The sequence below is a fragment of the Moschus berezovskii genome, chromosome 9, assembly GCF_049115385.1.
Source record: "Moschus berezovskii isolate FMDL1 chromosome 9, NW_MosBer_1.0, whole genome shotgun sequence".
Classification (NCBI taxonomy): domain Eukaryota; kingdom Metazoa; phylum Chordata; class Mammalia; order Artiodactyla; family Moschidae; genus Moschus; species Moschus berezovskii.
In genome coordinates this window covers 56,911,247-56,939,219 of record NC_142468.1, presented here as the reverse complement: position 1 = coordinate 56,939,219, position 27,973 = coordinate 56,911,247, and the positions used below count along the sequence as shown (strand labels likewise).

General features: G+C 47.1%; 1 protein-coding gene across 8 annotated transcripts in view; it reads right to left on the bottom strand.

Moving 5' to 3' along the window:
* TLN2 (talin 2) overlaps nucleotides 1–27,973 on the bottom strand; it is a 509,872-nt gene that overhangs the window by 31,888 nt on the left and 450,011 nt on the right. For all 8 annotated transcript variants that reach the window (XM_055435636.2, XM_055435634.2, XM_055435641.2 and 5 more), the window contains 7 exons: nucleotides 24,428–24,574; nucleotides 18,697–18,863; nucleotides 17,092–17,275; nucleotides 13,622–13,747; nucleotides 13,299–13,415; nucleotides 10,014–10,199; nucleotides 6,846–6,953 (listed from right to left, as the gene is read on the bottom strand). In XM_055435636.2, coding sequence (XP_055291611.1) covers nucleotides 6,846–6,953; nucleotides 10,014–10,199; nucleotides 13,299–13,415; nucleotides 13,622–13,747; nucleotides 17,092–17,275; nucleotides 18,697–18,863; nucleotides 24,428–24,574 — 1,035 coding nt within the window. The remainder of the gene's footprint in view (nucleotides 1–6,845; nucleotides 6,954–10,013; nucleotides 10,200–13,298; nucleotides 13,416–13,621; nucleotides 13,748–17,091; nucleotides 17,276–18,696; nucleotides 18,864–24,427; nucleotides 24,575–27,973) is intronic.

Here is a 27,973-nt window from a genome sequence, read left to right as displayed (position 1 = left end):
AAAGAATGTTGCCCACCATCTAGGCCTATAAGGATTAAGTCATTCTCCGCTAAGTTACTGACCTACAATACATCCTGAAAGAAATTCAGGGCAAGGATGAGGCCCTTTGTGCTCCAGGAAAACCGAATGAACTGGTCCTCGGCGATTTCAGGAGATTTTAAAAATGAACCTGAATTCTTACATCTTATACTTTGAAAGCACTAAAACCTTTAACTAAGATGTCTGTTTCTAGTGACTAGCAGCAAGCTTCTCCCGAGATGAGGGCTTAATTGTATGTACTCTCTTTGCTAAAACCACATATATACTGATGCCCGCCTTCTCTCTGATCTCTTCAAAACAGATCTCGGCGCTCTCTGAGAGACTGTCTCCCAGGTTATAATCCTCAGGTTCACTCAAATAAAATTTTTCATTTCTTTCTTTGATTGACTATTAATGTTTTTCACCGACATGACAAAGAACTCATGCCTAGAAAATATAACAAACTCTAAAAGTTCAATAAGACAAAAACCCAATTAAAAAGGGCAAAAGATCTGAACAGAGATCATCTGAGAAGATATACAGAAGGCAAACAAGTACATAAAAGATACTCCATGTTGTAAATTAAAACCACAGTAGACTTCTCTGGTGGTCCAGTGGCTGGGACTCCATGTGCCCAGTACAGGGGGCCAGGGTTCAATCCCTGGTCAGGGAAGTAGATCTCACATGCCAAAACTAAGACCTGGTGCAGCCAAAATGAATATTAAAAAAGAAACCACAATAAGATACCACCTTATACCCACTAGAATGGATAAAATTGAAAAGACTGACCATTCTAAGGGCTCACAAAGACGTGGAGAAATGGGAACTCTCATATACTGCTAGTGGAAATAACCACTTTACAAAAGAATTTAGTAGTTTCCTAAGAAGTTAAAAATATACCCATCCTATGATATAAATATTCCACTTTAATGTATATATCCAAGAGAATGAAAACATATAGGCAGAAAGACATATATAGGATGCTCTTAGCAGCTTTATTTTTAACAATCAAACCTGGAAACAACCGAAGTATCCATCAACAAGGAAACAGGTTAGAGAACACCATGTAACAATAAAATGGGTCAAATTACTGCTACCCATAAGAATGTGGATGGAATTAGAAATACTGATGCTGAGTAAAAGAAGCTAGACAAAGAAGAGTACACACCAGATGATTACTTTTATATAAAAGTCTGGAAAGTGTAAGCAAATCTATAATAACAAAATGCAGATCAGTGGCTGCCTGGAAGTTTTGAAGAGTAATGGATATACTCTTTGTTTTGATTGTGGTGATGTTTTCACAGATGTATTCAAATATCAGCATTTAAACAGTAAACTTCAAATATGTGTTTATTGTATGTTAGCTATGCCTCAATAAAGCTGAAACAAAAGTGAAGGGTGTGGTGGGGAGATTCACTTAAATCATCCAAGTGGAGTGGTGAAAGGCTTCTGTCTTTAAAAGAACCTTGATGGAAAGAGAAAACCACTTCTGTATACACTCTGGCTCTAAGAAAGGGAACGGCCCCGACAACAAAGCACCCTATTTAGACAAGGCAGAGCAAAGGAGTTCTATTTTTATTATGCAATTAAGTCAACATGATTTCTAATAGCAGGCAACAGATAGAACAAAATTAAAGTGCAGCTAGTGAAAGTGAGGGTAATTTTAACCCTGTCAAAGAGCTCATATTGTGGGTTAGCAGCAATATTGAACCGTGGTCACTGCAGAGGCCTACTGGCTGTCTCTCATCCTGCAGTAGAAATCCTCCACGACAAACGAGCTAACAGCAAATACAGAAGGCCAAGACTACTCAAACAGGCACAGCTAAAGCTGTATAAAGTAGCTCCCAGGGCAGCAAGGACAGGGTTCTGCCTAAATTAGATCCCTCTGTTTATAGACTGATAACTGGATTCTCAAACAAACAAACAAAACATTCCCCAAGGAGGGGTTCTCGATTTGGAGTTTCTAAATTCCCAAAGGATCGAGCAGGGTGTCTGGGAATCCTAACAGTTTAAGGGACATTTGTTTTTATGTGCTGATGTTTCTCTGATGAGGGCAGGGAGATGGCAGGAAATGGGCTTTCAGCTAATTCAGGGAGGCCCAAATCCATGAAAGGTTAAGAAAGCTGAAATCATGACAGCTATTTGTGCCTCAATAGAGAAAAATAGGAGAATGGTATTGGTAAAGGATATAAAATTAATTATTATTGAGTTTTTTTTTTTAAACAAAATACGAATCTGAACCAAATAAGACAAAATATTAGTTCACAAAGTGAGTTAATTATAGATGGTAGACACACAAATGTTGACATGATTTTCTGTGTTTTTGAGATTTTTTTTTCTAAAGTAAAACTAAAATATACAAACCAGCCAAAACAGGTGAGGAATCCTTGACTTTAAGATACTTGAACTGAACAAGCCAAAGCAGGATACCTTCTCCCACGTTTTCATGTGTCTAAATTTAAGAAAAATAGCCCCTAAAGAAGACGGGTGAACTTCTTTGGACCACTTGAAAGTGATCTCAGTTTATTTCTCTAAATTGCCAGACACTTTCTCCAAGTGAGGAGGAGGGCAGGATGGGGAGTATGGTGTATGTGTGTGTGTGTGTAAATCTCTAGTTTTAACTGCTTTTTTATTCACCACTCTCAAATAGCTGATCTTAGTATTCTTTCCCTCTACCCTAAAGGTAATTTCCAAATAAATCTAATGTCTTCTCTAAATCTGCAGTTTGGCTTTCTTTATCTGACTCTGTCTAAGCTCCCTCAGAAGTGAACACTAGGGTCTATGTCTGTGCATTTCCATTTTCTTCATTTCTTCTTGGGTCAGGGCTCCACCAGCTCTGTCCTAAGCGGTCTTATGACTCGTGGTCCTCTCATGTGGAGGGCTTCCCTGGTGGCTCAAGTAGTAAAGAACCTGCCTGCAGTGTACACGTGGGTTCTATCCCTGGGTTAGGAAGATCCCCTGGAGAAGGAAATTGCAACCCACTCCAGTATTCTTGCCTGGGAAATGGACAGAGGGGCCTGGTGGGCTGTGGTTCATGAGGTCACAAAGAGTCGGACATGACTGAGCAACTAAGCACGCGCGCCGCTCATGTGGAACCATCTTCCTCATACTTAGCATTGTATTAGCCCAGATTTCTTTCAAATCTGTTTAGAGAAGGAGTGAGGGCACAAGAGGTGAAATGTGAGCTTACTTTCAGCTGCAGGACCAAGGAAACTACAACTGTCTGTAGCTTAGAGGACGGAACGCTGTCACAGAGGTTCTACTGTTTTCAGTTAGGAACTGGTATTTTTCATGTTTATGAGAATGAACATTATCTGGATGTTTCCTTCCTGTATTTTTATTGGAAAATATCCTTTATGGAATATGTGCAAGTCTCTAAAGAGACAGAAATATATGAGCTAATTTTTTAAAACAAATACTTGATGTGATTTCATTCTTATCTCCTCGGACATTAGAGCCATCAGCACTTGTCACCATAAAAAGGCAAAAACATCTTTCTTGCAAAACATGAGACCAATTCTGTACGCTGTATAAAAGTTTTCATGTCATATAGCTTTTCTTCCTATTAGTGATTCCAATTTAGCACCAGCGTTTTTCATACTGTAAATCTCAAAACAACTATGGGAAAACAGGACATTTATACTTCTACTTTAATTACTAGTTACGATGATAATAATTGTATAGAAAAATAAAAAGAAATTTGAGTGGCAGGCTTCTAACAGACACATCAACCACCACACCATCAACCAAATTAGGTTTGAAAACATAAGGTTTCAGAGTCCTGTTTCTTTAGTAAATATCAGGAAGAACTCATAACAGAAAACATCAGGGAAGCACATCTAGCTGTAAGGTGCAGTGGTGCTTGTGGGGTCCATGAAGAGAAGTGAGTGGTCGCTCCCTTATTGCCAACCTCTGGCCTCACATGAAACCTCCTAAATCACAGGTGATGTGGAGTCTCCCTGTGGAATGTGTCCTTCCTGTTCCAGAAGAACCTGCTGATTATCACTAGGGCTGATGCCTGACAGTCACTGTGCCGGTGCTAAGTTGCTTTAGTTGTATCTGACTCTTTGCGACCCTATGGACTGTAGCCCTCCAGGTTCCCCTGTCCATGGGACTCTCTAGGCAGGAATATTGGCATGGGTTGCCATGCCCTCCTCCAGGGGATCTTCCCGACCCAGGGACTGAACACGTGTCTCTTATGCTTCCTGCATTGGCAGGTGGGTTCTTTACCACTAGCGTCACCTGGGAGGTCCGACACAGTCATTAAGTGGCCATAAAGCTGCGGTCTCTGAGTATGTGGCCTGGGAACGGCTCCTAGGTCTTCCCTCATGTTCACTGAGACCCGGAATCCTGGGCTTCTTCTTGAGCAAAGAGGCCGACCATTCCCTCTGGCCCCCACCCCCAGGAGGCTTGTCTTCTGCCACTGACACATGGTGTGCAGGGAGAGGAGCTGAGGAGACAGGAAGTGCCTGGATACCGCATCTGGTTCCCAGATACTGGGAGAGGGGCTACAGGGGGCTTGAGGTGAAGGAGGGGACCCTATGAGGGCTCCCTTTTCCTCCTCCCTTGGGAGAAACTTCTCAAAACAAGTGCAGGCACCTGTCCTTCCTCATGCAGACAGAACTCACCCTGGACTAGGGGGGGAAGGAAACGCGACGTCTTCACTGTTTGCCTTGAAGGCTGCTGCATCCGTTCCTTGCAGCTTCATGGATTTGGCAGAGATGCCACTGCAGGTGGGCCCCAATGCAGTAACATTCTCGTTAAATGGTTCACCAAAAGCACAGGTGTGCAGGGGCCTGGACCTGCTAACCCTGAGTCAGTTGTCAGTACAACACAGATACGGACGTAGGAGCGGGAAAAAATATGGATTAACCAAGAAACGGACCTGGAGGAAATGGGTGAAGTAAGGATCCCTCCTGTGGGTAACAGGAAGATGCCAGAATTGTGGTGCTGGAGAATACTCTTGAGAATCTCTTAGAGAGCAAGGAGATCAAGTCAGTCAATCCTAAAGGAAATCAACTCTGAATATTCATCAGAAGGACTGATAATGAAGCTAAAGCTCCCATAATATGGCCACCTGATGCAAGGAGCCAACTCATTGGAAAAGACCTGATGCTGGGCAAGATTGAGGGCAGAAGTAGAAGGGGCGGCAGACGATGAGATGGTTGGATGGCATCACCGACTCAGTGGACATGAATTTGAGCAAACTCCGGGAGACAGTAGAGGACAGAGGAGCCTGGCATGCCGCAATCCATGGGGACACAAAGAGCAGGACACAGCAACTGAACAACAAAGAAGTATTAAACGACCGAGACAGAAATCAAAGCATAGGAGAGACAAGGAGAAACAGGGGGTCAGGGGAGAGCCCCCACTTAGGAAGCAAGGTGGGCACTGTTGCTGCAGCCCCGCACCTCTGCTCAGCCAGGATGGGCACCTTCCAGAAGTATTTCAATGAAGTGTGCAGCAGACGTGAGCTCAGCCAGTGCCCTGGCCTCTCCACAGTCTCACTTAATCCTGAATAAGCTGCCTGTCTAACATTTGAGCAAACTCAAGCCCAGATAGATGGCAGTTGTGAAGCTAGTTTCTTGGCAGAGCCTGAATTTGAATTCAAGGGTTCTAAACCTTAGCCTAAGACTGTTTCCACTATGCTTTCTAATGTTTGGACATAACAAGATTTCATGTGTCCAGAACAGATCATCTCATCAAGAAAAAGATACCTTTTGGAAGCCTTACTGGCTTCATTCTCTTTACACTGAATTTCCTGCTAAGTGTGCTCATGGGATGGAAACTTCAGTCCCAACACAGAGAGCTGGTTTGCCTGAGGGAGGCTCGTGCCTGCAAATGCTGACTGACCAAGATGTTCTCACCTGGCTCACAAGCAATATACTGGCTTCTACTCACAAGTATTCAGGCTTTGGGAGCCCAATGTGAGGAACTCCAGACTGGTCACTCTAACAAAAGATACACTTTTGTACTGACCACAGTTACTGGTGGCTCAGTGGTAAAGAATCTGCCTGCCCATGCCGGAGACATGGGTTCGATCTCTGGGTCAGGAAGATCTCCTGGAGAAGAAAATGGCAACCCACTCCAGGATTCTTGCCTGGAAAATCCTATGGATAGAGAAGCCTGGTAGGCTACAGTCCATGGAGTTCCAAAGAGTTGGACACGACTTAGTGACTAAACAACAGTTACCTGGGTGAAGAATATAAGTAATGCTCCCTTAGAAAACCAAAAATGCTTAACATCAGAGGGAAATTTAAGTTAAAGAGAAGGCACTGAAATGCTAGAATGGGGATAGCTGAGAATAATAAGTAGGACATGGTCCCAGGTCTGTCATTAGCAGCTGGTAACCTCAACGAGGAGACCAAACATCTTTGAGTCCTGGATCCTTCCTTTGCCCTGTGAGCCTCATGTGGTTGCATGAAAAGAGAAAAATTTCAATGCCCAGAGAATCAAAAGGCTTGACAGTCTTTGACATACATGTGTTGTATATCTGAAAGTGACGGATCTTTTTGTTTTTGTAGGTTTGGGAAGAAGCAAAAGTAACGAAGGGAGGGGAGCTACCGTCAAGTCTCTCCTGGGGTGTTGTTTATGACTCCTGAACAAGCTCTCTTCCAGACCTCCCCCAGTTCTTTTAGATTTGAATGGCACTTCCCTCCCGTCTATACCTGTATCTTGTGAGCTGGAGCAGTGAATTGAGATGCTTTTTGGCTCAATCTAGTCCGAGCCTTGCAAATGGAGCTTGCCTGAAGCTGTAAGTGGGATTTTCCTAAGGAAAGGATGCTGAGCTCCTCCCCAGCCCCAGCCCTGTCCACGCCTCTCCTCACCACCAAGACGTGCTCCAGGAGGTCCAGGTAGCCGAGGGTGCACTCCGTCCCATACCGCAAGGCTCTGGTGCGCACCTCCTCACTGACGTCAGGATGGAAGGAAGCTTGCTGGAGAAAGAAAGGAATGTCATCTTAAGACGGGAAGAACCAGGAGGCAAGCGGACCAGGTGGCCAAGTGGTCCTGTGCGTCCTACCTGTTTCCGCTTCAGGTTCTCTGACAAGTTTGTGTCTTGCTTTTTCCAGTGCCCAGGGGCCAGACAAAAGCAAGTGAATCCGGCCCCTTTTTTCTTCCTTTCTCATCATGCCGACCCTCACACCTTTTATTGAAAGGAAGAAATTCCTCCCTCTATGACCAGACCACACTGCGGTCATAGCCAGTCTCCTGACCGGGCCCACTGGCTCCTGGGAACCTTCAGAGAGCGAGCTCCCCAGCACCCTCAGGGTGCCATAAATAACTCAACTCACATTATACATGTCGAGATAAGCAAACCAGGACATATGGTTAACACAGCATCTGGCCCCCCTTCTTGCTGTACTTGTGACCTGCTGACTTGAGTTACTCAAGAGATATCATTTCACATGGCACGTCCATTCACAGGGCCATCAGATGAACTACATAACATCCAGTGACGTTTGAATTTCGAATAAACAATGAAAACTTTTAGCCTACCTATGGGGCACCCTGGTGTGTTTTTTTGTTTCTGCTCAGTCTGCCCTACCCACTTAGCCTTTCCTGCTATAACTTCACTCTGGAAAGAACCTGAAGGGACTTACAAGAATACAAAAAATACATGAAAGTATGCTCAGAAAGAAATACACACTGGAATTAACTGGGGGTGTAGGGAAGTCTGTGTCCCCATTGGAGCAATTAATGTAATCCTCCGTGCCTGATAGGATGAGTCAGTATGTGTCCCACTACACTTCTGTTTCTGCCCTGGCTGTTCTCCTCAGCCCCAAAGGCGGTGTTCAAATACGGCCATGTAGCCCTCTGCTTGGCACAGAATTATTCCTTCTTGGCCCACCAACTAGCATTTCTGGTTTTCTATATATCTACTGCACACCCTTCCTGGAAAGCTGCCTCATTTCCTTTCTGCAAGGGATGGGTGATACCGGAGACCACAGGAAACGTAAGCATCAGTAACTCCTGTCCTGAGAGGAGTCTCCGGGCTCAGCGGTGACCCTGTCATCAAGTCTGGTGTTGGCATGTGAAGCTCTGGCTGTTAGTTAGTCCTGCAAAATCAGGATGGCTTGACCCAGGGCGAGATCACAATGAAGAGTCAGGGCTAGGCCAATGGCACATGTACTTTAATCCTTAACCTCTTCCCCTGAAGATGGGAACACAGAGGAGGAAAATTGGAGCTGTCTTCCATTTCACATCTGTAACGTGGAGACAGAGGTTTCCATTGTTCATCAACCACGGTGACCTTGATCTCTGTGACTAGGAGGCCACGAGAAGCAGAAACAGACTGGCCCGGAGCTCAGAAGGGACGATCTCAGTTTTGGTTCTGACTGTGTGACCTTGGTCACGCCACATCACCTCTCCAATCAAATTAGGAGAATTGCTAATAAGAAGAATTTCCTCACCCTTCCCATCTAGGATCGAATGACAGAGCATACACACCTGCCCTTCCAAAACCATGAGGGGCCCTGCATGTGAACCGCGATGGTGCTCACTGGCCATATCTGGCTGGCAAGTACTGCTGTGATGGAGGTGATAACCCAAACAGAATGATCACTTCTGCCAGGGCAGATCCCACGGAGGGCATTACAGCTGTACTTGGGAGACTTCCCCGGTGATCCAATGGGTAAGAATCCGCCTTGCAATGTCGGGGATGTGGGTTTGATCCCGGGTCAGGAAACTAAGATCCCACATGCCAAGATGTCAAGGGGCAATTAGGCTCTCATGCCACAGCTGTTGAGCCCATGCTCTCTGGAGCCACGTGCCACAACTAGAGTCTGCACGTCGCGAGGAAAGATCCCTCGAGACGCAACCAAGATCCAACACAACCAAATAAATAAATGAAAAGAAATAAAATAATAAAACTGTACTTGGGGCCTGAGGAGAGTCTAAACTCCCTAGCCCAGCACACGTGGAACTCGTGACAGTGGCCCTACCCTCTGGTCACCCTCTTCTCCTCCCACCTAGCCCTGTTACTCACTCCCTCCTCTCCCCAACACCCTGGGGACCAGGAAATGCAGTGCTGTTTCCCACAGCCAGCCCTTCAGCCCGACTGCCTCGCTCTGCCTCTGCCCTGGGACACCAGCCCATCCTACCCCTGCCGAGGAATAGGAGAAGCCATCGTCTGACCCTGCACCAGCTCTCCCCACAACTCACTTCACCACAGAGAAGGGCCTGTTGCCAAGGACCCCAAGGTGCAACAGCTGCTTTTCCCCTTCTGTGGTTCATCTCCATCTGCTGACCAGGGGGGTGGGGTTGGGGTGGGGGTGAGGTGTCACTGATCCATCATGGGGAGAAGTCAGGGTTCCAGGGACATGTCTGTCCCCAGAAGGGTGCAGGACTGGGGTGGGGCTGCTCGGTGGGAGGTGGGGGGCCTCTTATGGCTCCTGGCTTAACAGATGTAAAGTGAAGGTTATAAAGCTCAGGTCTCCCCAGCCCTCTCCAGCAGCACCAGCTCAGGGCAGCCGCCCCTGCTGTCTCCCTAAGGATCGGAAGAGCTTCCCCAAGACGCCTGATGCTGTTTGGTTCCTCTCACTCACTCCCTCACCTGATCAGGGCAACACCCTTCCTGGCGCAAAACGGCTGGTCGAGGAAGCAGGTAAGGGCGCAGGCTGACGAGGGGTGCAGTTTTCCTTTGGAGGGCCTGGGACAAAACCTCACAGTCCTGCTCCACTACTGCAAGAGCAGCCTCTACTACAGCCCCTATAAGAAGGTGTCCCCCACCTATTTAGGAAGGACTGAGAGACGACGTGGGAGGGTACGTCAGCAGACCAAGTCCACGCCCTCTTAAGTACGAAACTACCTCAAGAGTGTCACCCCCCATGGCTGACGGGCACACCTGCCATCGGTGCCCTCCATCACACAGGCTAGGGTGCTGAGCTGCTCACTCCTACACATGGCCAGTCCCTCTCCTTCTCCAGACTGACTGCAACAGCTCAGCCACGACAGAGCACCACCCTACCCACCCCAATCAACGCCAAGACCTTTACCTTGCAGGCTGTCAACATGTCCGACACGGCCTTCCGGCTCAGATTGGCAGTGGCTATCACGTCCTCCTGTCGACAAGAGTTCCCAGCGGCCACAGCTTTGGCTGTTGCCATGGTGATGCCTTTGGTCATCCTGATGGATTCTTCAGGTGATGATGTCTTTTCAGGTACCTCTTTTGACTGGAATACCTGGAAATTAGAAATGGAAGAGCTGAAAAAAGTCAAAAAGGGAAGGACAGAAATAACATATGCTTCCCCTACTGGCTGCAGTGCAGTGTCTGAAAACTGAGCCAGCTATGGGAGGAAACTGGTCAAATGGCAGGAAATCAGAAATGTAACTGGAGTACAGTAATATCTTCTTGCTTTCAAAATTCCAGCGTGGATAAGCCCCACACACCTGTCTTTAGCATTCCTGGGGGGAGAATACGGGGCGGGAGAATGATCCACACTGTTAACATGCTTGCCTGTGGAAACTGACACTCCATGTGCGTTAACTCTACCCCTGGGGTGGTGGGGTGGCGGTGGACTTTGCAGCTTCCCAGATCTTCTGGCCCATTCCTGCTGATACCTCAGTGGTCCCCAGAAGTTACGCAGCACTGATGCTGGTTCCAGAGCAAGACTGACCTGGATGAATCACTCTGGACTCAGCTCTCTCTCTTAAAGACAGTGTGAGGCTAGGGAAAAATGAAGTATTCCATTTCTTCTATTTTTAGCCTGTCTTACAAATATAACTGCCTAATTGTGTGGAGGTGTTCATGTTGAGCCTGCCACTGTGACACTGTGAATTATTTAACAACACTCATACACCTTTAGAGAAGCTGAAACACATTAGCCATGGTAAGTGAGTATCTCACTTTAAAATTCCACCTGCCAGTCAAGCCAACCACTTCTGCTTCCAGCCCCTCCGCCAACGGGTCCCTGCATACGAGGACTCCTGAACCAGGTGGGGCTGCTCTGGCTTCAGTCCTTGGTTGTTCAGTCACTAAGTTGTGTCTTTGCAACCCCATGGGCTGTAGCACACCAGCCTTCCCTGTCCTTCACTATCTCCCAGAGTCTTCAGCCCTAGGCAGCCATGTGTGAGCCACGATTCAGAAGGGAGGACCCAGCTGACATCCCTGTCATGTGCCAATTAGTGTTGAACATCACCAACCCCCTAAAAATGAAGAGCAGCAATCTGACTGCCCAGGACCAACCCTTAATGCTGCAGTGTAATGAGCATGGACAGAGCCCTCCACGCTAACATGGGTCTTGGGGCTCATGCTCCTTTGGGAACCTCCTGTGTTCATGGATATGCATCGTCTGGGTCAATTCTTTTTTTTTTTTTTTTTTGATCTAGGTCAATTCTAGGCTGACCATGTGTAATATCCCAGGAATCAGAAATCTCTTCCATTGCCACTGTTTGGCCCACACCTGTCAGAATGTGTCTCTAGATTTTTGATGAGAAATCCCAGCCCAGGGACTTCGCTGATGATCCAGTGGTTAGGAAACTGAGCTTCCAATGCAGGGGGTGCGGGTTCCATCCCTGGTCAGGGAACTAAGATCCCACATCCAATGTGGTATGGTATGGCCAAAAAATAAATTTAAAAAAAAAAAGAAAAGAAAAGAAACTCCCAGCCCATGTAGGCAGGCGAGTGCCAGGCAGCAGTCTTAAGGATACTGCCTGTAGTTTTTAGTTTCTTTTTTGTGTGAGAACTAAGCACAATGGCAACCAAGGCTGGAGTCATTAAAAACAGGCCATAAGAACCCAAGTCTTCATCACTAAAACCCAACAGAAATGCTCATCTCTACTGTTTCCCAGATGGCACTAGTGTTAACGAACTCGCCTGCCAATGCAGGAGACATAAGAGAGGTGGGTTCGATCCCAGGGTCACGAAGATCCCTTGGAGAAGGAAATGGCAACCCACTTCAGTATTCTTGCCTGAAGAATTCCATGGACAGAGGAGCCTTGAGGGCTACAGTCTGTAGGGTTGCAAGAGTTGACATGACTGAAGCAACTTAGCATGTACACACTGCTGACCCTCAGGAGCTTGTGGCCTTTGCAGGCGACTCTCTGAAGACTCCTCCTTCCAAAAGAGAAGCTGAATCTGTGAGCAGATCTGCTATTAAAAAGGAACCTCACATGATGGCCCATGTTGCCTCTGCATTTAAATTTTATTTATCTGCGATTCTTTGAAAAATGTCCTAAAGCTGTCTGTGTATAGTCATTTGGCTTATTAAGAATAAAGGTACATACAAAATAACGAAAATAAATAGCATTTGTAATAATAATAAAAGAGGAATCTCAGTTTGAAGCTGCTCATTTTCAGCATATTTGTTTTGAGGGATTAGGATGATGCAAATCACAAGTCAATACACAACCACCGTGGAGTCAAAAGAACAGGAGACAATCACAGCAACCCCAGGATACCCTTGTCTAAGACAGTGGAACTGGGCAAGGATGAACACAGGGTTGGAGTCTCTGAGATCAGACACCTCACGTGGAAGGCAGCCTGAAATTAAAGGGAGTGTCCCCGGTAAAAGCGAATGGGTTTTCCTAACAGTGAACTCAGACTCCCACATCTGTCTGTGTGCAGCAGGATGAGCTGTTGTTGATGGCCAGGGGAATCAGGAGGGGCCATGTGTGGCCCCTCAAGGCAAAGACTTCCCTGGTGTCTCAGTGCATTAGAATCCACCTGTCAAGGGAAGGGACACAGGTTTGATCCCTGGTCCAGGAAGATTCCACATGCCGCGGAGCAACTAAGTCCATGTGCCACAACTACTGAAGCCTATGTGTTCTAGGGCCTGTGAGCTGCAACTGCTGAAATCTGTGCACCCCAGAGCCCATGCTTTACAACAAGAGAAAGCCTGTGCACTGCAACAAAGAAACAGCCTGTTTCCCGCAACTAGAGAAAGCCTGCATGCATCAATGAAGACCCAGTGCAACCAAAAATGAATAATAAAATGAGTAAACTTTTAAAAAAAGCATAAACTCAAGGCGAGTTCAAAGGGCCACAATGAGTTTTCCCTTTGCCAAGGCTCTTCTGCAGTGCTTTCATTTTATGCTGCAATTTTAGTGGAATTAAACCTGGATGGTCCCAAGTCATACATTAATTCATTAACTACAATTGCCAACTGATCCTAGCCAAACTCTGAGGTCAGTATCACACAGGTTCTTCATGGCACAAGGCTACCAGCAGGCAGGTGAGTGGGCCCCTCTAGCTCAGGCACTCCAAGTAAAATCTCAGAGCAGTTGCACTGGGGTCGGCTGTTGGACACAGGGCCCTAGGGAGGTGACTGGTGGCTGCTTACCGTGAGCTCCTGCTTCATGTACTCGATGGTGGCCTCTAGTGCCCGTGTGCCCCGAGTGGCCTCGTCCTCCACTGCCTTCACGGTCTTGAGGAGAGAGGTGACATTGGTCACCATCACCTGCGTGGGAGGACAGGCCAAGAGAAACCAGAGTGTGCTGAGGTCCCACCCCTCTTAGTGCAGATCTAACAGCAAGAGTGGCCACACCTCTAAGTGAGGAAGGAACTCAGATGCACACTGCCCCCTTCAAACCCTGCAGTGTCATCTCTCAGACTCTCACTGGAGCAACCCTGGCACACGTGCCCCTGGCTGGGGCTCCACTCTACCTTGGCAGCCCCCTTGAGCTGGTACATGGAGGGGTCGTCGGCAGGCTTGCTGGCAGCTCCTTTGGTAGCACCAATGAGGTCTGAGAGGGCCTTGGCCACGTCTTTGATGGCATTGATCAACACTACCTGAAAGAGAGCATGCACGCCAGGTGAGCAGCCACGCCAAGACCACACAGCACAAGAGCAGGGCGAGGGGGACCTGGGAGGCAGGGCTCAGCATCCACAGCTCCCCACCCACAGAACATGAGAGTCCCCAGGGCCTGCCCGTGGAGACTCTGGTGTAGGAGTCTGGGTGGAAATCCAGAATCCACACTTGAAGAAGCTCCCTGAGGGAGGCAGAGGCTGAGCCAGAACCCAGGTACAGTCTATTTGGCAAGTTCAGAAACACGTCCTGGCAGACAGCTCTGTTGAAGAGCTGCCTGTGAAAGGATGCAGGCAGCTAGGCAGACACCCCGAGAGGCAACACCACTCACCTGAACCCAGAACTCGTCACCAAAACCACAGAACAAAATGCACGCCCCCTGGCCTGGCCCGCAGGGCTCCCATAGCAGCCCGCCTACATCCCCAGGTGGGATCCTGACTCACTCGCCACGTTATAGGCACGTAGGTCTATCTTTTTTCCCCCTTGGAAATCCTCCCCCACTCTGATCTCAGGGCCTCTGCTCTGTTCCCTTCTCTACCTGGACCCCAGCTGTTTTCATCCTTCAGGTCTCAGATCAAATGTCACGTCCTCAGAGACCCTACCTGACCACTTGAGCCACAAGCCCATCTTCACCGGAATGCCCTCAGCTTGCCCTGCTTTATTTAATGCACTTTGCTGTAGTATAGTAGTAATAAAGTTATGTGGAATTACTTCATTATATACCATCTGCCTTCCTCAACTGGGATGGAAGCTTCAGGAGGGCTGGCCTGGACTTCTGTTGTGTTTTGCACTCAGAACAAGTCCTGGCGTGTGGCAGGCACTCAGCAAATACTCAGGGAATGAGTGGATATACAGGTGCGAACCCATGAAACACTAGATGGAACTCAGTGCCTTCACTCTTCTAACTGAACAGACAACAGACCACTTCTGGGTGTTAGACTTGGAATCTCAAGCACCAGGCCTCCTTAGGAATTCCATGATGCTGGGTATTACATTTAAGTCTTCTGGGTCCAATAGCTATGATAACAACTCCTAATTCTTACAACAGCAGCTTCCCTGCACAGAGGGCAGTGTTCCAGGTGCCGAGTCAAGTACAATGCACACGATCTTATTTAACCCTCATCACTACCTTTTCAAGTGGGAACTACAATAATTGTGTCCATACTTGAAGAGCCTGGGAACAGCTGGGTTAGGATTCAGACTCTGGTCAGTGTGATGCCAAGGACACGGTCTTCACTTCCACACTGTATTGGGCTCCTGTGGCCCTGGCTCCTTATCTGCAAATGGGGTGAGTAGTGCTAGCCTTCCCCACCCCCTACCACACTGCCGGCAGGATGAACCAGATAACAAATATGAAAACATCTTAGAAACACTAGCGTCCCAGACACTGCAAGCACAGCCACGCCGTGACGCCCAGCCTCCCACCCTCTCCATCTCGTGGCTTCTCACCCACAGAACCTCTGCCAGCCTCTAAAACCATCACAGGGCAGGCTGGGTTGTGATGGGGCTCCTGAGGAGGGGCTGCGGTGGGGACACAGGGGGCAGGTGTGCTGCTGACACCTGGCACACACTGTCCCCTCCCAGTCACTGGACAGTGACCAGGAACAAGTGGGTGTACCTTTCAGATGGGGCATTTTGCACTGGTGGTCTCAAAAGAAGATGGGTTCTGGGACATCTGGATCATTTGGGAGTTAAAGACTAAGCAATTCGATGCATTTTGGATCTAAAGCCAAAGATCCAAATCCTCCCAGCTGATTCATTCCAGGTTGAGCCAGGCTCGGGTTCCAACTGCACTCATGCATTTTCTAGCTTTTCCTTCCTCCATGTGGGTAAGAACAATGCCCAGGCAGAGACTTCTGTGAATGCTTTGAATTCCACAGGGCAGTCAATCTGGGCTCTGATATTATCAAAGAGAAAGCCAGCACGAGGAGTAAAAAGCCAACACATGGAATGTTTCCTTCAAGGGGCTCCGCTCCACTGAAGGATGTCAGGAAGAGAGGGGTCACAGAGCTGGTGGTCTTGTTGTATTCATCAGCACAGTAGCTGTCATCAACTCTGGCATAGGACAGAGGGACGCTTTGTCTCCAGTGATGTCCAAATGGGCCTAACAGGCTTGTTAATTGAGTACAGTTTAAGCAGTGGAGACTGAAGTGTTTACCATTTGATGGTGCTGGGGGGTGAAACAACAGAGGGATGTTTAAATTTTGGACTCAGGAATGGGAAGAATCCATTAATGATGGCCATGGTTGGCTGTTAGTTCAGCAAGAGCTCAACTACTCTGTTGGGCATCCACGATGTGTAGAAGCTGTGTGTTTGTTTCAAAGATCAATAAACCATGGCTCCTGTCCTTGAGGAGTTGATGGTCTTGGCTGGGGGCTGAGGACCCAGCAGGTAACATCAGTGAAGTGGCTGAATCCAAAGCAGAGTCACAGAGCCTGGAGACCATCTCTGCCCCCCAGTTCCTCTCTCTCTTCCCCTCTGAGTCAGATTTCTCACATGGGGCATCTATACATACTGCCTCCTACCTTCACCCTCATGTGGCCACTCCTCACCAACAGCCCTGACAGGGTGACCACTGCCATCCATGGCCCTGGAGCTGGCTCTCACATCTCGTTTCGTGCCTCCTCAGCAGCGTCTCTGGAGGGCTGAAGCGCTCCTTCCCCTTAACATCAGGCCCCTGGCTTTCTTCCCACCAGCCGCTGCCACTTCTGTCTCCTTACGCATCTTTTTTTTTTTTCCCTGAAGATGGTCCAAATGATGGATTCCTCAGCTTTGCCTTGGCGCCGTCTCCTCCTTCTCCCCTGTGGCTGTGGTCACTGTTTATTGGCAAACAAGCCCTGCGTCCACACCCTCAAACCTGAGCCAGCTCAAGCCTACCCACTCGTTCCACCTGAGTATCTCTCTGGAACTTCTAATTCAACACTGCAATCTGAATTCATCTGCATCTCCACCCAGGCCAGTCCTCCCTCTAGGGAGCCTCGGCTGGGTACTGGGAGCCACTGTCCATTCGCTGATGTAGCCTGAAACACACGGTTGTCCTGGCCAGCTCCCCTGCTGTTATCTCCAAACACTCAGTGTGACCAATCACTTACCAAGCCCGGCAGAGACCTCCTTATAGATTCCTCTCAAATCTGTGGGCTTGGATCCATTGGCATGACTGCGCTACAGTCCATGCCACTATCCTGCCTGGATAACTGCTTCCTACCAGTTCTTAAACCACAGACGCACCCGCACACATACTATTCCCCAAGTTCCTGTTTTGCCTTCAGTTTCTTCTAAGACCTGTGCATAGAGTCTGTGGGAACATGAGGCCTGACGACATGCCTACCTGGGTCTCGGGGTCATCAGAGCCCAGGCTGGCGGCCCCCAGCTTGACCACCTCAGCGAGCTGGGTAATGGTGGCTGCAGAGGACTGAGCTGCCTGGGCCAGCTTGTCTGGAGTGGACGCAGCCCCCGACACCAGCAATTTTGTGTCTTCCACCAAGGCCTTGGCTGTCTTCAGAATATTCTCCCTGAGAAGGGGGGGAGGGCCAGGGAAGGGGGCAGACAAAGGGTAGACCTTGGTAACTGGTAGTCAGGAAGAAAAGAAACCCTGTGTGTGTGTGTGTGCTCAGTCATGTCTGACTCTTTGCGACCCCATGGACTGTAGCCTGCCAGGTTCCTCTGTCCATGGGATTTTCCAGGCAAGAATACTGGAGTGGGTTGTTATTTCCTACTCCAGGGGATCTTCCTGACCCAGGGATTGAACCCACATCGCTCGTGTCTCCTGCATTGGCAGGTGAATTCTTTACAACTAGTACCACCTGGGAAGTGGAGAGGCGATGGCACCCCACTCCAGTACTCTTGCCTGGAAAATCCCACGGATGGAGGAGCCTGGTGGGCTACAGTCCATGGGGTCATGAAGAGTCGGACATGACTGAGCGACTTCACTTTCACTTTCATGCACTGGAGAAGGAAATGGCAACCCACTCCAGTGTTCTTGCCTGGAGAATCCCAGGGACGGGGGAGCCTGGTGGGCTGCCGTCTATGGGGTTGCACAGAGTTGGACACGACTGAAGACACTTAGCAGCAGCAGCATCTGGGAAGCCCAGTTAGGAAGAAAAGATACCCTCCTAAGGGCTTTCATTAAAGAAGAGAGGTGATCCAGTTCTCCTCTTATAATAGGAGGCTCTCATCTCCCATGTAAGAGAATTAGGATAGAGGAGAGGAAAGTCAGCTCAGAATTCCCAGTTAATTAATCATTAAACTTCAATTACAGATTCAGGGCTATCAGTCTGGTCCCCTTCCCCAGCCCCGTAGCTTCCTCCCTGTGGTTGCTAGCATCCCTGAAAACACTTCATAGTGACAGGGAGCAGTGGGGACACATGGGCAAGGGGACCTGGACCTCAGAGCCCAGGGCGCTGAGTTTTGGAAGGGGTGACAGGGCACTGGGAATCACCTCCCCTGCCCAGTCTTGGGGCTATGGAGAGAGAAAGAAAGATGCTGGACATGTGGCAAGGACATGGGGGGATATATCCAGCAACAGAGACCCTAGCACCAGCCTCTGAAGCAGAGTCTGAAGAGCCAGCAGGCTTGGAGCTTCACTCTCCATTTAGGTAGGAGCTAAATGCCTGCCTGGGCCACTCCCAGTCCCACTAGGGTTAGTGAAAAAATCAAGGACATAGCTTTTTAGTTTAGAAATTAAAAAAAAGATGACAAAGTTGGAATAGACTGGATGTAGGCTGTGAAAGGCAAAGCTGGAACACAATTCTGTTTGCAGTTGAGAAAAGGCACTTATTTTGATTACGTGGTCCATTTCCCCCACTTGAACATCCTTTTGAAATAAAAATGCATAACCATATTTCTGGATGTTGGGCAGCATCTCCAAAGTCCATCAGGCCACAGTGAACTTCTCCCTGTCCAGGAGCCCCCAGGATGGCTGTCACTCCTATACCTGTGGTCTGCGAATGTCTCGTTGTTCTCTGCATTCAGGGTCCCTGCAGTCGCAAACATGATGGTGGTGTCCAGGTCGGCGATGATCCCGGATACGGCAGTGGCAGCTGTAATACATGCCTGGGTTCCCTTGTTCCCAGCCTGGAGAGCTGACAGCACCAAGGATACCTGAGGGCAGAGAGGGAAAGTCAGTGGGTGTGGAAGATGGAGAAAATATAACCCCAAAGTTTTCAAACTAAAAAAGAAAAAAGACCACAAAGAACACAAAAAATAGAAGAGTAGGAAACTCTTCCAAACTCACTTTACGAGGCCAACATTACTCTGACACCAAAACCAGGCAAAGATACCACAAAAAAAGACAATTACAGGCCAATATCCTTGATAAACACAGAGCAAAAATCCTCCACAAAATATCAAGAAACCAAATTCAACAAAACAATAAAAGTATCACACACCATGATCAAGTGAGAATTATTCCAGGGTTGTAAGATTGGTTCAACATCCACATATCAATGTGATACACCACATTTACAAAACAAAGGGTAAAAATTAAATAAGTCAACTCAATAAATGCAGATAAAGCATCTGACAAAATTCAACAGCCATTTATGATAAAAACTCTTAACAAAGTGCATACAGAGAGAACATATCTCAATACAATAAAGGCCACATACAACAAGCGGATAGTTAACAATATATTCAAAGGTGAAAAGCTAAATGCTTTTCTTCTAAGATCAGGAACAAGACAAGGATGGGCACCCTTACCAGTTTAATTCAACACAATAGTAGAAGTCCTAGCCAGAGAAGTAAGACAAGAAAAAAAATAAAAGGCATTCAAATTGTAAAGCAAGAGTAAAACTGTCCCTATTTGCAGATGACATGATATTCTATATAAAAAAACCTGATGACTCCATAAAAAAAACACCAAACTTTTAGAACTAATAAATGAATTCAGCAAACTTGCAGCATACAAAATCAATAAACAAAAAATTATTGTGTGTCTATATACTAATAATGAACTATCAGAAAGAGAAATTAGGAAATCAATCCCATTTATAACTGCATCAAAAAGAATAGAATAATTAGGAATAAATTTAACCAAGGAGGAGAAAGACTTGTATACTGAAAACTATAAGAAGTCAAAGAAATTGAAAAAGATACAAATAAATGAAAAGATATTTTGTACTCATGGATTAGAAGAATATTGCTAAAATATCCATACTAACAAAACCAATATACAATTCAACACAGTTCTTGCCAAAATTAAAATGGTATTTTTCACAGAAAATGAACAGTCCTAAAATTTGTATGGAACTATGAAAGATCCAAATAGCTAAAGCAATCTTGAGAAAGAACAAAACTGGGGGCATTTTGCTTTTTGATTTCAAACTAAATCACAAAGCAACAGTAATCAAAACAGTATGGTAAAGGCATAAAAACAGATATGTAGATGGAATTAGAGAGCTCAGAAATGAACCCATTCATATCTGATCAATTAATTTATGACAAAGGAGCCAAGAATATACAATGGGGGAAGAACAGCGTATTCATTAAATGGTGTTGAAAGAACTGAACAGCCATATGCAAAAAAATCAAACTGGATCACTATGATTCACTATACACAAAAATTAACTCAAACTGGGTTAAATGTAAGACCTGAATATAAGACCTGAAATCATAAAACTCCTAGAAGAAAATATAGCTGGTTACGTCCTTGACAGAGGTCTTGGCAATGGATCTAACACTAAAAGCACAAGCAATGAAGCAAAAATAAACAAGTGGAACTTGTTTATATATTGACATACATATATATGCACATAGATATGAATATATATGCAAAACTAAAAAGCTTCTGCACAGTAAAGGAAACATCCAACAAAATGAAAAGGCAAGCTACTGAAATGGAGAAAATATTTGCAAATCATACATTTGATAAACATAAATAGAACTCAAACTTATACAACTCAATAGACAACCCCCACAAAAAAATACCATCATTTTAAAAATGGACAGACTACATAAATGGACATTTTTTCTGAAAAAGATACACAGATGGCCAACAGGAACATGCAAAGATGCTCCATATAATTATCAGGGAAATGCAAATCCAAACCACGCTGAAATGTCTATCACTTCACATCTGTCAGAAAGTTTATTATCAAAATGAAGTAAGAAGTATGGGCGAAGATATAGAAGAAAGTGAATCCTTATGCAACTTTTGCTGGAAATAAAAATTGGTGCAGCCCTATATGAAAAATTTTATGGAGATTCCTCAAAATATAAACAGAGAGCTATCATATGACCCAGCAATTTCACTTCTGGCTATGTATTCGAAGAAAATGAAAACACTAACTCAAAAAGATATATGCACCTTCATGTTCATTGGAAAACTATTTGTCATAGTCAAGACATAGAAAAAATCTAAGTATCCATCAAAGGAAATTAGATAAAGGAAATGTGGTACATATCAGTTCAGTTCAGTTCAGTCGCTCAGTCGTGTCCGACTCTTTGCGATATGAAATGGAAAATTATTCAGCAATAAGAATAAAATCTTGCCATTTTCAACAACATGAATGGACATCAAAGACATTATACTAAGAGAAATAAATCAAAGAAGGACAAATGCCACATATCCTCCCTTTTATGTGGAATCTGAAAACAAAGACAAAAACAAATATCATGCCCATAGATACAGAGAACAGATTGGTGATTGCAAGTGGCGGGGGATGAAGAGGAGGAGAAATGGGAAAAAGAAAAGAAACTTTTTCTTTTTAGTTTAAATAAACCAAATAAAAATGAAAACAAAACAAAAAATTTCAATCAAATGCACAGAAAAAGAGATCAGATTTGTCGTGATGGTAAGAGGGTGGGGTAGAGTTTGGTGGTGGTGAGACTGAAGGAAGCTGGTCAAAGGCACAAACTTCCATTTTTAAGGTAAATCCTAGGGATGCAGTGTACTAATGATGACTATAGCTGACACTGCTTTGTGATCTTTATAAAAGATACTAAAGTCCAAAGAGTTCTCATCACAAGGAAAAAATACATACACATATACACTTTTTGCATTTATATGAAGTATGAATGTTAACTAAACCTGTAATGATTTCATAGCATACGTGAGAAACCTAAACCACATACAGTGTTATCTGTCAACTATGTAGATCTCAATAAATCTAGGGGGGAAAAGTAAAAAACAAAACAAAACAGAACAAACAGAACAGTGAATTTTCTCTCTGGGAGTCAATATGGCTTGGGGTTACCAGCAGTTTGGATTCAGCAGCCTGCCTGACTTATCACTGCCATTGCTGGCGACACAACCTTGGGCAGGCTGTTTCACCTCTGTAAGTCTCAGTTTTCTCATCTGGAAAAGGGGGCTATTACCTCTTACCATCAAGGCCAATGGGAGGAACAAGTGGGGGAAAATGCATATAAAGTACTTGGCATGGAATAAGGGTTTACTCGATGGTTCTGGAGAAGACTCCTGACAGTCCACTGGACTGTAAGGAGATCAAACCAGTCAATCTTCAGGGAAATCAACCCTGAATACTTGTTGGAAGGACTGATGCTGAAGCTCCAGTATTTTGGTCATTTGATGTGAACAGCCAACTCATTGGAATGGGAAAGACTGAGGGCAGAAGGAGAAGAGGGCGTCAGAGGCTAAGATGGCTGGACGGCATCACCGATGCAATAGACATGAACTTGAGCAAATTTCGGGAGATGGCGAGGGACAGAGAGGCCTGGTGTGCTGTAATCCATGGGGTCACAAAGGGTCGGACACGACTGGGCGACTGGACAACAACAGAGGACAGATGCTACTTGATGATAAAAACCACACAAAGGGTTAAGGGTCAGGCTCCTATGAACAGTGTGGCTGTTTCTGTCCCCCCGATCAGACTTCCTGTAGAACAGCCCTCTGCTGACACTTGTCACTCCTTCCCTCGGCTGCCTCTTGACTAGGAATTCTCCAGAGTGGACCCCAGAGGGGCTGGAGCCCAAAGAGGATTCCTTCCTTTAATCTCTCCACTCCACCACTCCCTTGCGCCACCACCTGCCTCCAGCACCCCCTTATGCTTCTAGAGACATGTCCCCCACAAGGCAAGCTGCATCTGCCGCACCCCTGGGGATGGCTCTTCTGCCGTGGGAGAGAGGAGCTGAGCTCCCTTCACAACCACCTCCTGTCTCCCAGGCCTCCCACCATGTTCCTGCCACACCAGCCCCCTCCTTCCTTCTCCTGCCACCTGCTGTCTTCCTCTTACGGGTCTGTCCTCCTGGCTGGGGATGATCACACAGACATACCTAGACAGGTAAGGATGATGCTGGGTGGAGATGGGAGGGCAGGGAGATGCAGCGGTAATCTACCCATAAGGCTAGATGTTCTGAACGAGCCAACTCCCTGCCTCTGATCTCTCTCCCGGCATCCCGAGTCAGGGGTACTCTGCTTGGAGAAGCAGGAAGATGGAGGGAGGCCAGCTCAGGAAGATCAGGCTGTGTGGCCACACTCACTGGCACCTCGCAACTTGGACCCCCTCCTCCCCTCCCTCAAGCTCCTATTCCAAAGTCTCCTACAGGGGAGCTTGGCAGGAGTAACTTCAACAACAGAAAGGGCTTTCAAAGGAGGGAGAATGCCTTCCTCGAGCTGCGAGATTTATTTCCTCGTCCTGGGGAAGCCTGGACAGTCCTGGTGGGCTGCGGGAGACTGATGCCTGGCCACGGTGAGAGACCACGGACAGAGGAGCCTCTGTTCCGGCAGCTTGCGGGGGAGGGTCCCCTGTGCACCCCTCAAGTCCTGCTGCCAAGCTTCTCAACAGTGTGGAGCTCTCTGTCCTACAACCCAAGCGAAGGAGAGGGAAACACCCGCTAAGCACGGGTGCTGCTGCTGGCACCCCAAGCGGCCTGTACAGCAGCGGTCCTGAAAAACAACTCCGAGAAACCAGCCAAGCAAAACCATCAGCAAACTGCAGGAGGGTTCAGGAGGAAAGGACATTCAGAACGGGGTGCTGGGAACCAGAGAAAACCTCCCAGAAGAAGGGGTGTTGGAGAACAGAGTTAGGGAACAGTGGATGAAATCAATCAAACCTTGAATGGTGTGCCTGGCATGGTGCCAAGCTCTTTGACACTCATCACTGTATATAACCTGCACAACCCCTGGGCTAGGTATTCTATTTCTTCATCCTCCCTTGACTGACAAGGAAGTCGAGGTATGGCAGGGGGAAGTAGCTTAGCTGAGCCCTACGCTCTCTGCTATGAGAATCTGTCTCTACAAACAGCTGCCCATAGAGTCAGGAAATGTCCTGTGGCTCCTGTCCCCCTTCCCCACCATGTGACCTTGCACACTGCACTGTCTCCTCTGGAAATAAACAGGTTACACAAGAGGAGATGTGGATCCTTCTTACCTAGTCTCAGCACTTGGGAGCCTCCCTGAAAAGGGAGGGTGGGGGCAACAATGTCCCCAGGGGTTTCGGAGAGGTCCTGGCGCTGACTGTGACTTGGACATGGTCTGACCAGTCTGTCCATAGGAGAGCCCATCAAGGTGACCACCAGGGCCCTGACCTTGGTGGGACAGTCCCTCAGTTTCTCAGGATGACGGATCACCCCCAGCTCCCTGGTGCGCCTCGGCCCTGGGGAGACCCTGGACCTGACCGGGTCGGCTGGTTTTGGGCTTGGTTTCCTGGTCTGTGCCTGGGCACAGCTGGGTGTCCTCGTGCCTGCCTGGCCTGAGGGCTGTTCCTTACCTTCTCTGTGACAGCGCGGGCACACTCGATCAGCTCCCTCTTGGTGTAGCTGTCCGTGGGGCACACCTGGAGGGCCCCTGCCTTCTGCACCAAGAAGATGCAGCCGTGGCCCAGGTCCTGTACCCGAGTGCGAATCTGGAAGCCGATCTGTGGAGGCAAGTCCGGGGTGGGGAGGCAAAGTATGATGGCCCTGCCGTCGAAGTCTTCCCTCCGTGGAAAATTTCTCCTATGTCCTAGGGGAGCCTGGCTAGGAAAATTCCACTGCTATTAGGAGCCTGTGTTTGGTGAACTATGGAATTTGGTTGGGTTTGCTTCCCTTTTTAGAGACTGTAAAATGACCACAGTCCACAGTAAGCAAGCTTAGTAATATTTGTTACCTTTTCTGGTGCATTGCTTATCTGTATCCTGAGCCACTAGGTAAGAATGTTAATTAGACGAACTCTGTGGGATTATTCATTCAACCCGTGTTTATTGAGCCCTTCCTGTGTGTCAGGGCCTCTTTGAAGCAGGCAAGGCATTTAATTTCATTGATTCCTCACAAAAGCCTGGAGAGGGTAATTAGAAGTTCAGAATATACAGCTTTAGTATAAAGCATATTTTAAAGGGTTCAGATTCTTACAAAATTGCTATGTTTACCAACCAAAACGCCTTTTTTCCTCAGCTGTACCACGGAGCAAGAGCAGCCATGTTGGGCCCAGGCTTCCTTTCCAGCAAGTCAGGTTGAGGTTTCCGTAAAAAGTTACACTTTTAGAGCTGCTGGCTCAGCAGGCATGCATGCTTTTAATGACCCCTAAGTTGTGTGATCAGAAATAGTAATTTGCTTTAAAAAAGCCAAATAAGCTCCACTATGGATAAGGTGCCAGCTGTCTCTTTGTGATATAATAAATTCCACCTCCATTTCCCAACTATGGTTTTTCTAGTAGTCATGTACGGATGGGAGAGCTGGGCCCTAAAGAAGACTGAGTGCCAAAGAATTAATGTTTTTGAAATGTGGGGCAGGAGAAGACTCTTGAGAGTCCCTTGGACAGCAGGGAGATTAAACCAGTCAATCCTAAAAATCAACCCTGAATATTCACTGGAAGGACTGATGCTGAAACTCCAATACTTTGGCCACCTGATGCGAAGAGCCAACTCATTAGAAAAGACCCTGATACTGGGAAAGATTGAAGGCCAAGGAGAAGGGAGTGACAGAGGATGAGATGGTCAGATAGCATCACTGACTCAGTGGATATGAATCTGAACAAACTTTGGGAGAGAGAGGAGGACAGAGGAGCCCGGTGTGCTACGGTCCATGGGATCCCAAACAGCTGCACAAAACTTAGCGACTGAACAACAGCAAACCACCTCCCAAAGTTTGCATTCTTCTGGCTTCATTTCACAACAATTTTCATTTTGGTCTGATCAATACAACCCAGGTAAGCAAATAAACGTAGAACAAAACACCCCTAAGCTAAGTGTTATTTTTAAAAATCCACAATAATTAGAAGCTGGGTGCTTATCCTTCCAGCATCTCTCAAGAAGAGTTACTCAGAGAGTCCAGGTTTTATGAGTAAAACCTGGGAACTCACACACCTGTGAATTTGTGCTACCTGGATGTAGTCTTCCAACATCATCCTGTGTGTCAGAGTTTAAGAAAGGGCGATTCTGGGGAGTGAGGAGGCTGCAACTGCTCAGTCTGTTACAGACAGACATAATGCTTTCAGGGGAAAGTGTTATTCCCTTAGCCCTCTCAGGCCCAAAGCATGTTTAAGTCCATTTGGTAATGCGTTCTCCTGCCTAGGAAGTGAGCCTCTGCTCTTTGGGGTGGCTTCCAATCACACATGAGCAGGTGCTGCAAAAGCTCTGAAATTAGGCAGGGCTTCTTATTCACCGTCTGCACATGGAATGAGACATGAGCATCAGGCCCGGATCCTGCAACCAGACAGCTCTGAAAACACACCTGGACCAGTGCAGCATCAAGGTCACCACTGAGAACGAGAGAGGCTTGAAAGCAGCCCACACGGCAGCAATGCCATTTAAGTGCTTCTCTTTGCTGGGCACGTCTGCTGGTTTAAACACAAGGTAACGCTGAAGCAGGGGGATGCCCCAGGAAAGACTGTTCTCAGTCTGGCTCGAGAGGCTTTTCAGACTAATATGGTGTAACCTTAAGTTCTCAAGAGTCAGAGCAAGGGACTTCCCTGGTGGCCCAGTGGTTAAAAATCCGCCTGCCAATGCAGGGGACACAAGCTCAATCCTGGGTCCAGGAAGATTCCACATGCCAAGGAGAAACTAAACCTGTGTGCCACAACTAATGAGCCCTAGAGCCCAGGCTCTGCAACAAGAGAAGCCAGTGCACCACAAGAGAAAGCCTGTGTGTAGCAAAGACCCGGCACAGCCAAAAACAAATAAATACGTAAAATTCAGAGTTAAAAAGAAAAGAGTCAGAGCTAACCCAAAGGTAAGAGCTCTGCTGTCAAGGATGAGCACGGTCTTCAAGGGGCAAGACACTAACAGGGAAGTCAAGTAAGGGGGATGGAGAAAGACCCAATCACAGACTTGCAAAATAAAAGAAGACCTTATGAGTTCAGTCTTCCCATTTTACAGATGAGGAGACTGAGGCCCAGAGAAGTGCTGTGATTAGTCCAAGATCACACAGCCAATCCCTCACAAAGCCAGATGAAAATCTAGGTCTTTCATCCCAAGCATGGTGTACTGTTCATTAGATCAGTGTTTTTCTAATTTGGTTTTTTTTTCCACTTAGCAGCAGAACCCTTTCCCACTCCCCAATAAAATCGCTCATGGAAACTCAACATCTAAAACTAAGGAACTTGTTATTACTATACTCTTTCTTTGCAGTTAAAATTTATATTCTTGACTCAAAAAACCAACAGTTGAGGCTAAGTGATCCAAAGATGGGATTATAAAGGCCAGTCACAGCCTTGGCCACCAACTTGTTTCTGTATTTTGCCCTGGTTGCATGGTGTGGAGGATACTGGTCTGTGCATAAAGCAAAAGGGGAGCATTTTCTCACAGATCCCTGGCCACCCCAGACAGAGCAGATGTCGTGCCAGCCAGAGGCAGGCCAGCACAAAACCACCCCAGGGCAAGGCAGTGGGGGGTTGGGGACAGTGTATGTTTAAAAAGGGAAACTTGAGTCAAATATGTGCAGAACTTCCAGAGCACCAGCTGGCTGGGGGTTCTAGAGAATGTGGTATGAAGCTACTGTGCCAGAAAAGACCTGGTTTCCAGAAGAGCCTTCTCCAGACACCTCTCCTGCTCCCTGCACAGAGCTGAGCCTGGGTTTTCTGTTTGCAGAATGACAGGGCGCTGGGACAACCACAGGCCACTGAAATCACGCCCCAGTCACATGGGGGTGGGAGGGAGGAGGAACCCACTCCTGAGCCGTTCCAAACCTGAAATCTGTGGGCCGACATGATAAATGGTGGGAAGACACCCCCTCACCCCCTACCGCCACCATGCACTCATGTTCTCTTAGCCCCCTCAGAAGGCTGTGCTATAAACACACCCCAACGTCCTGACGTTCAGCCTCCTTCCTGGAGATGACAT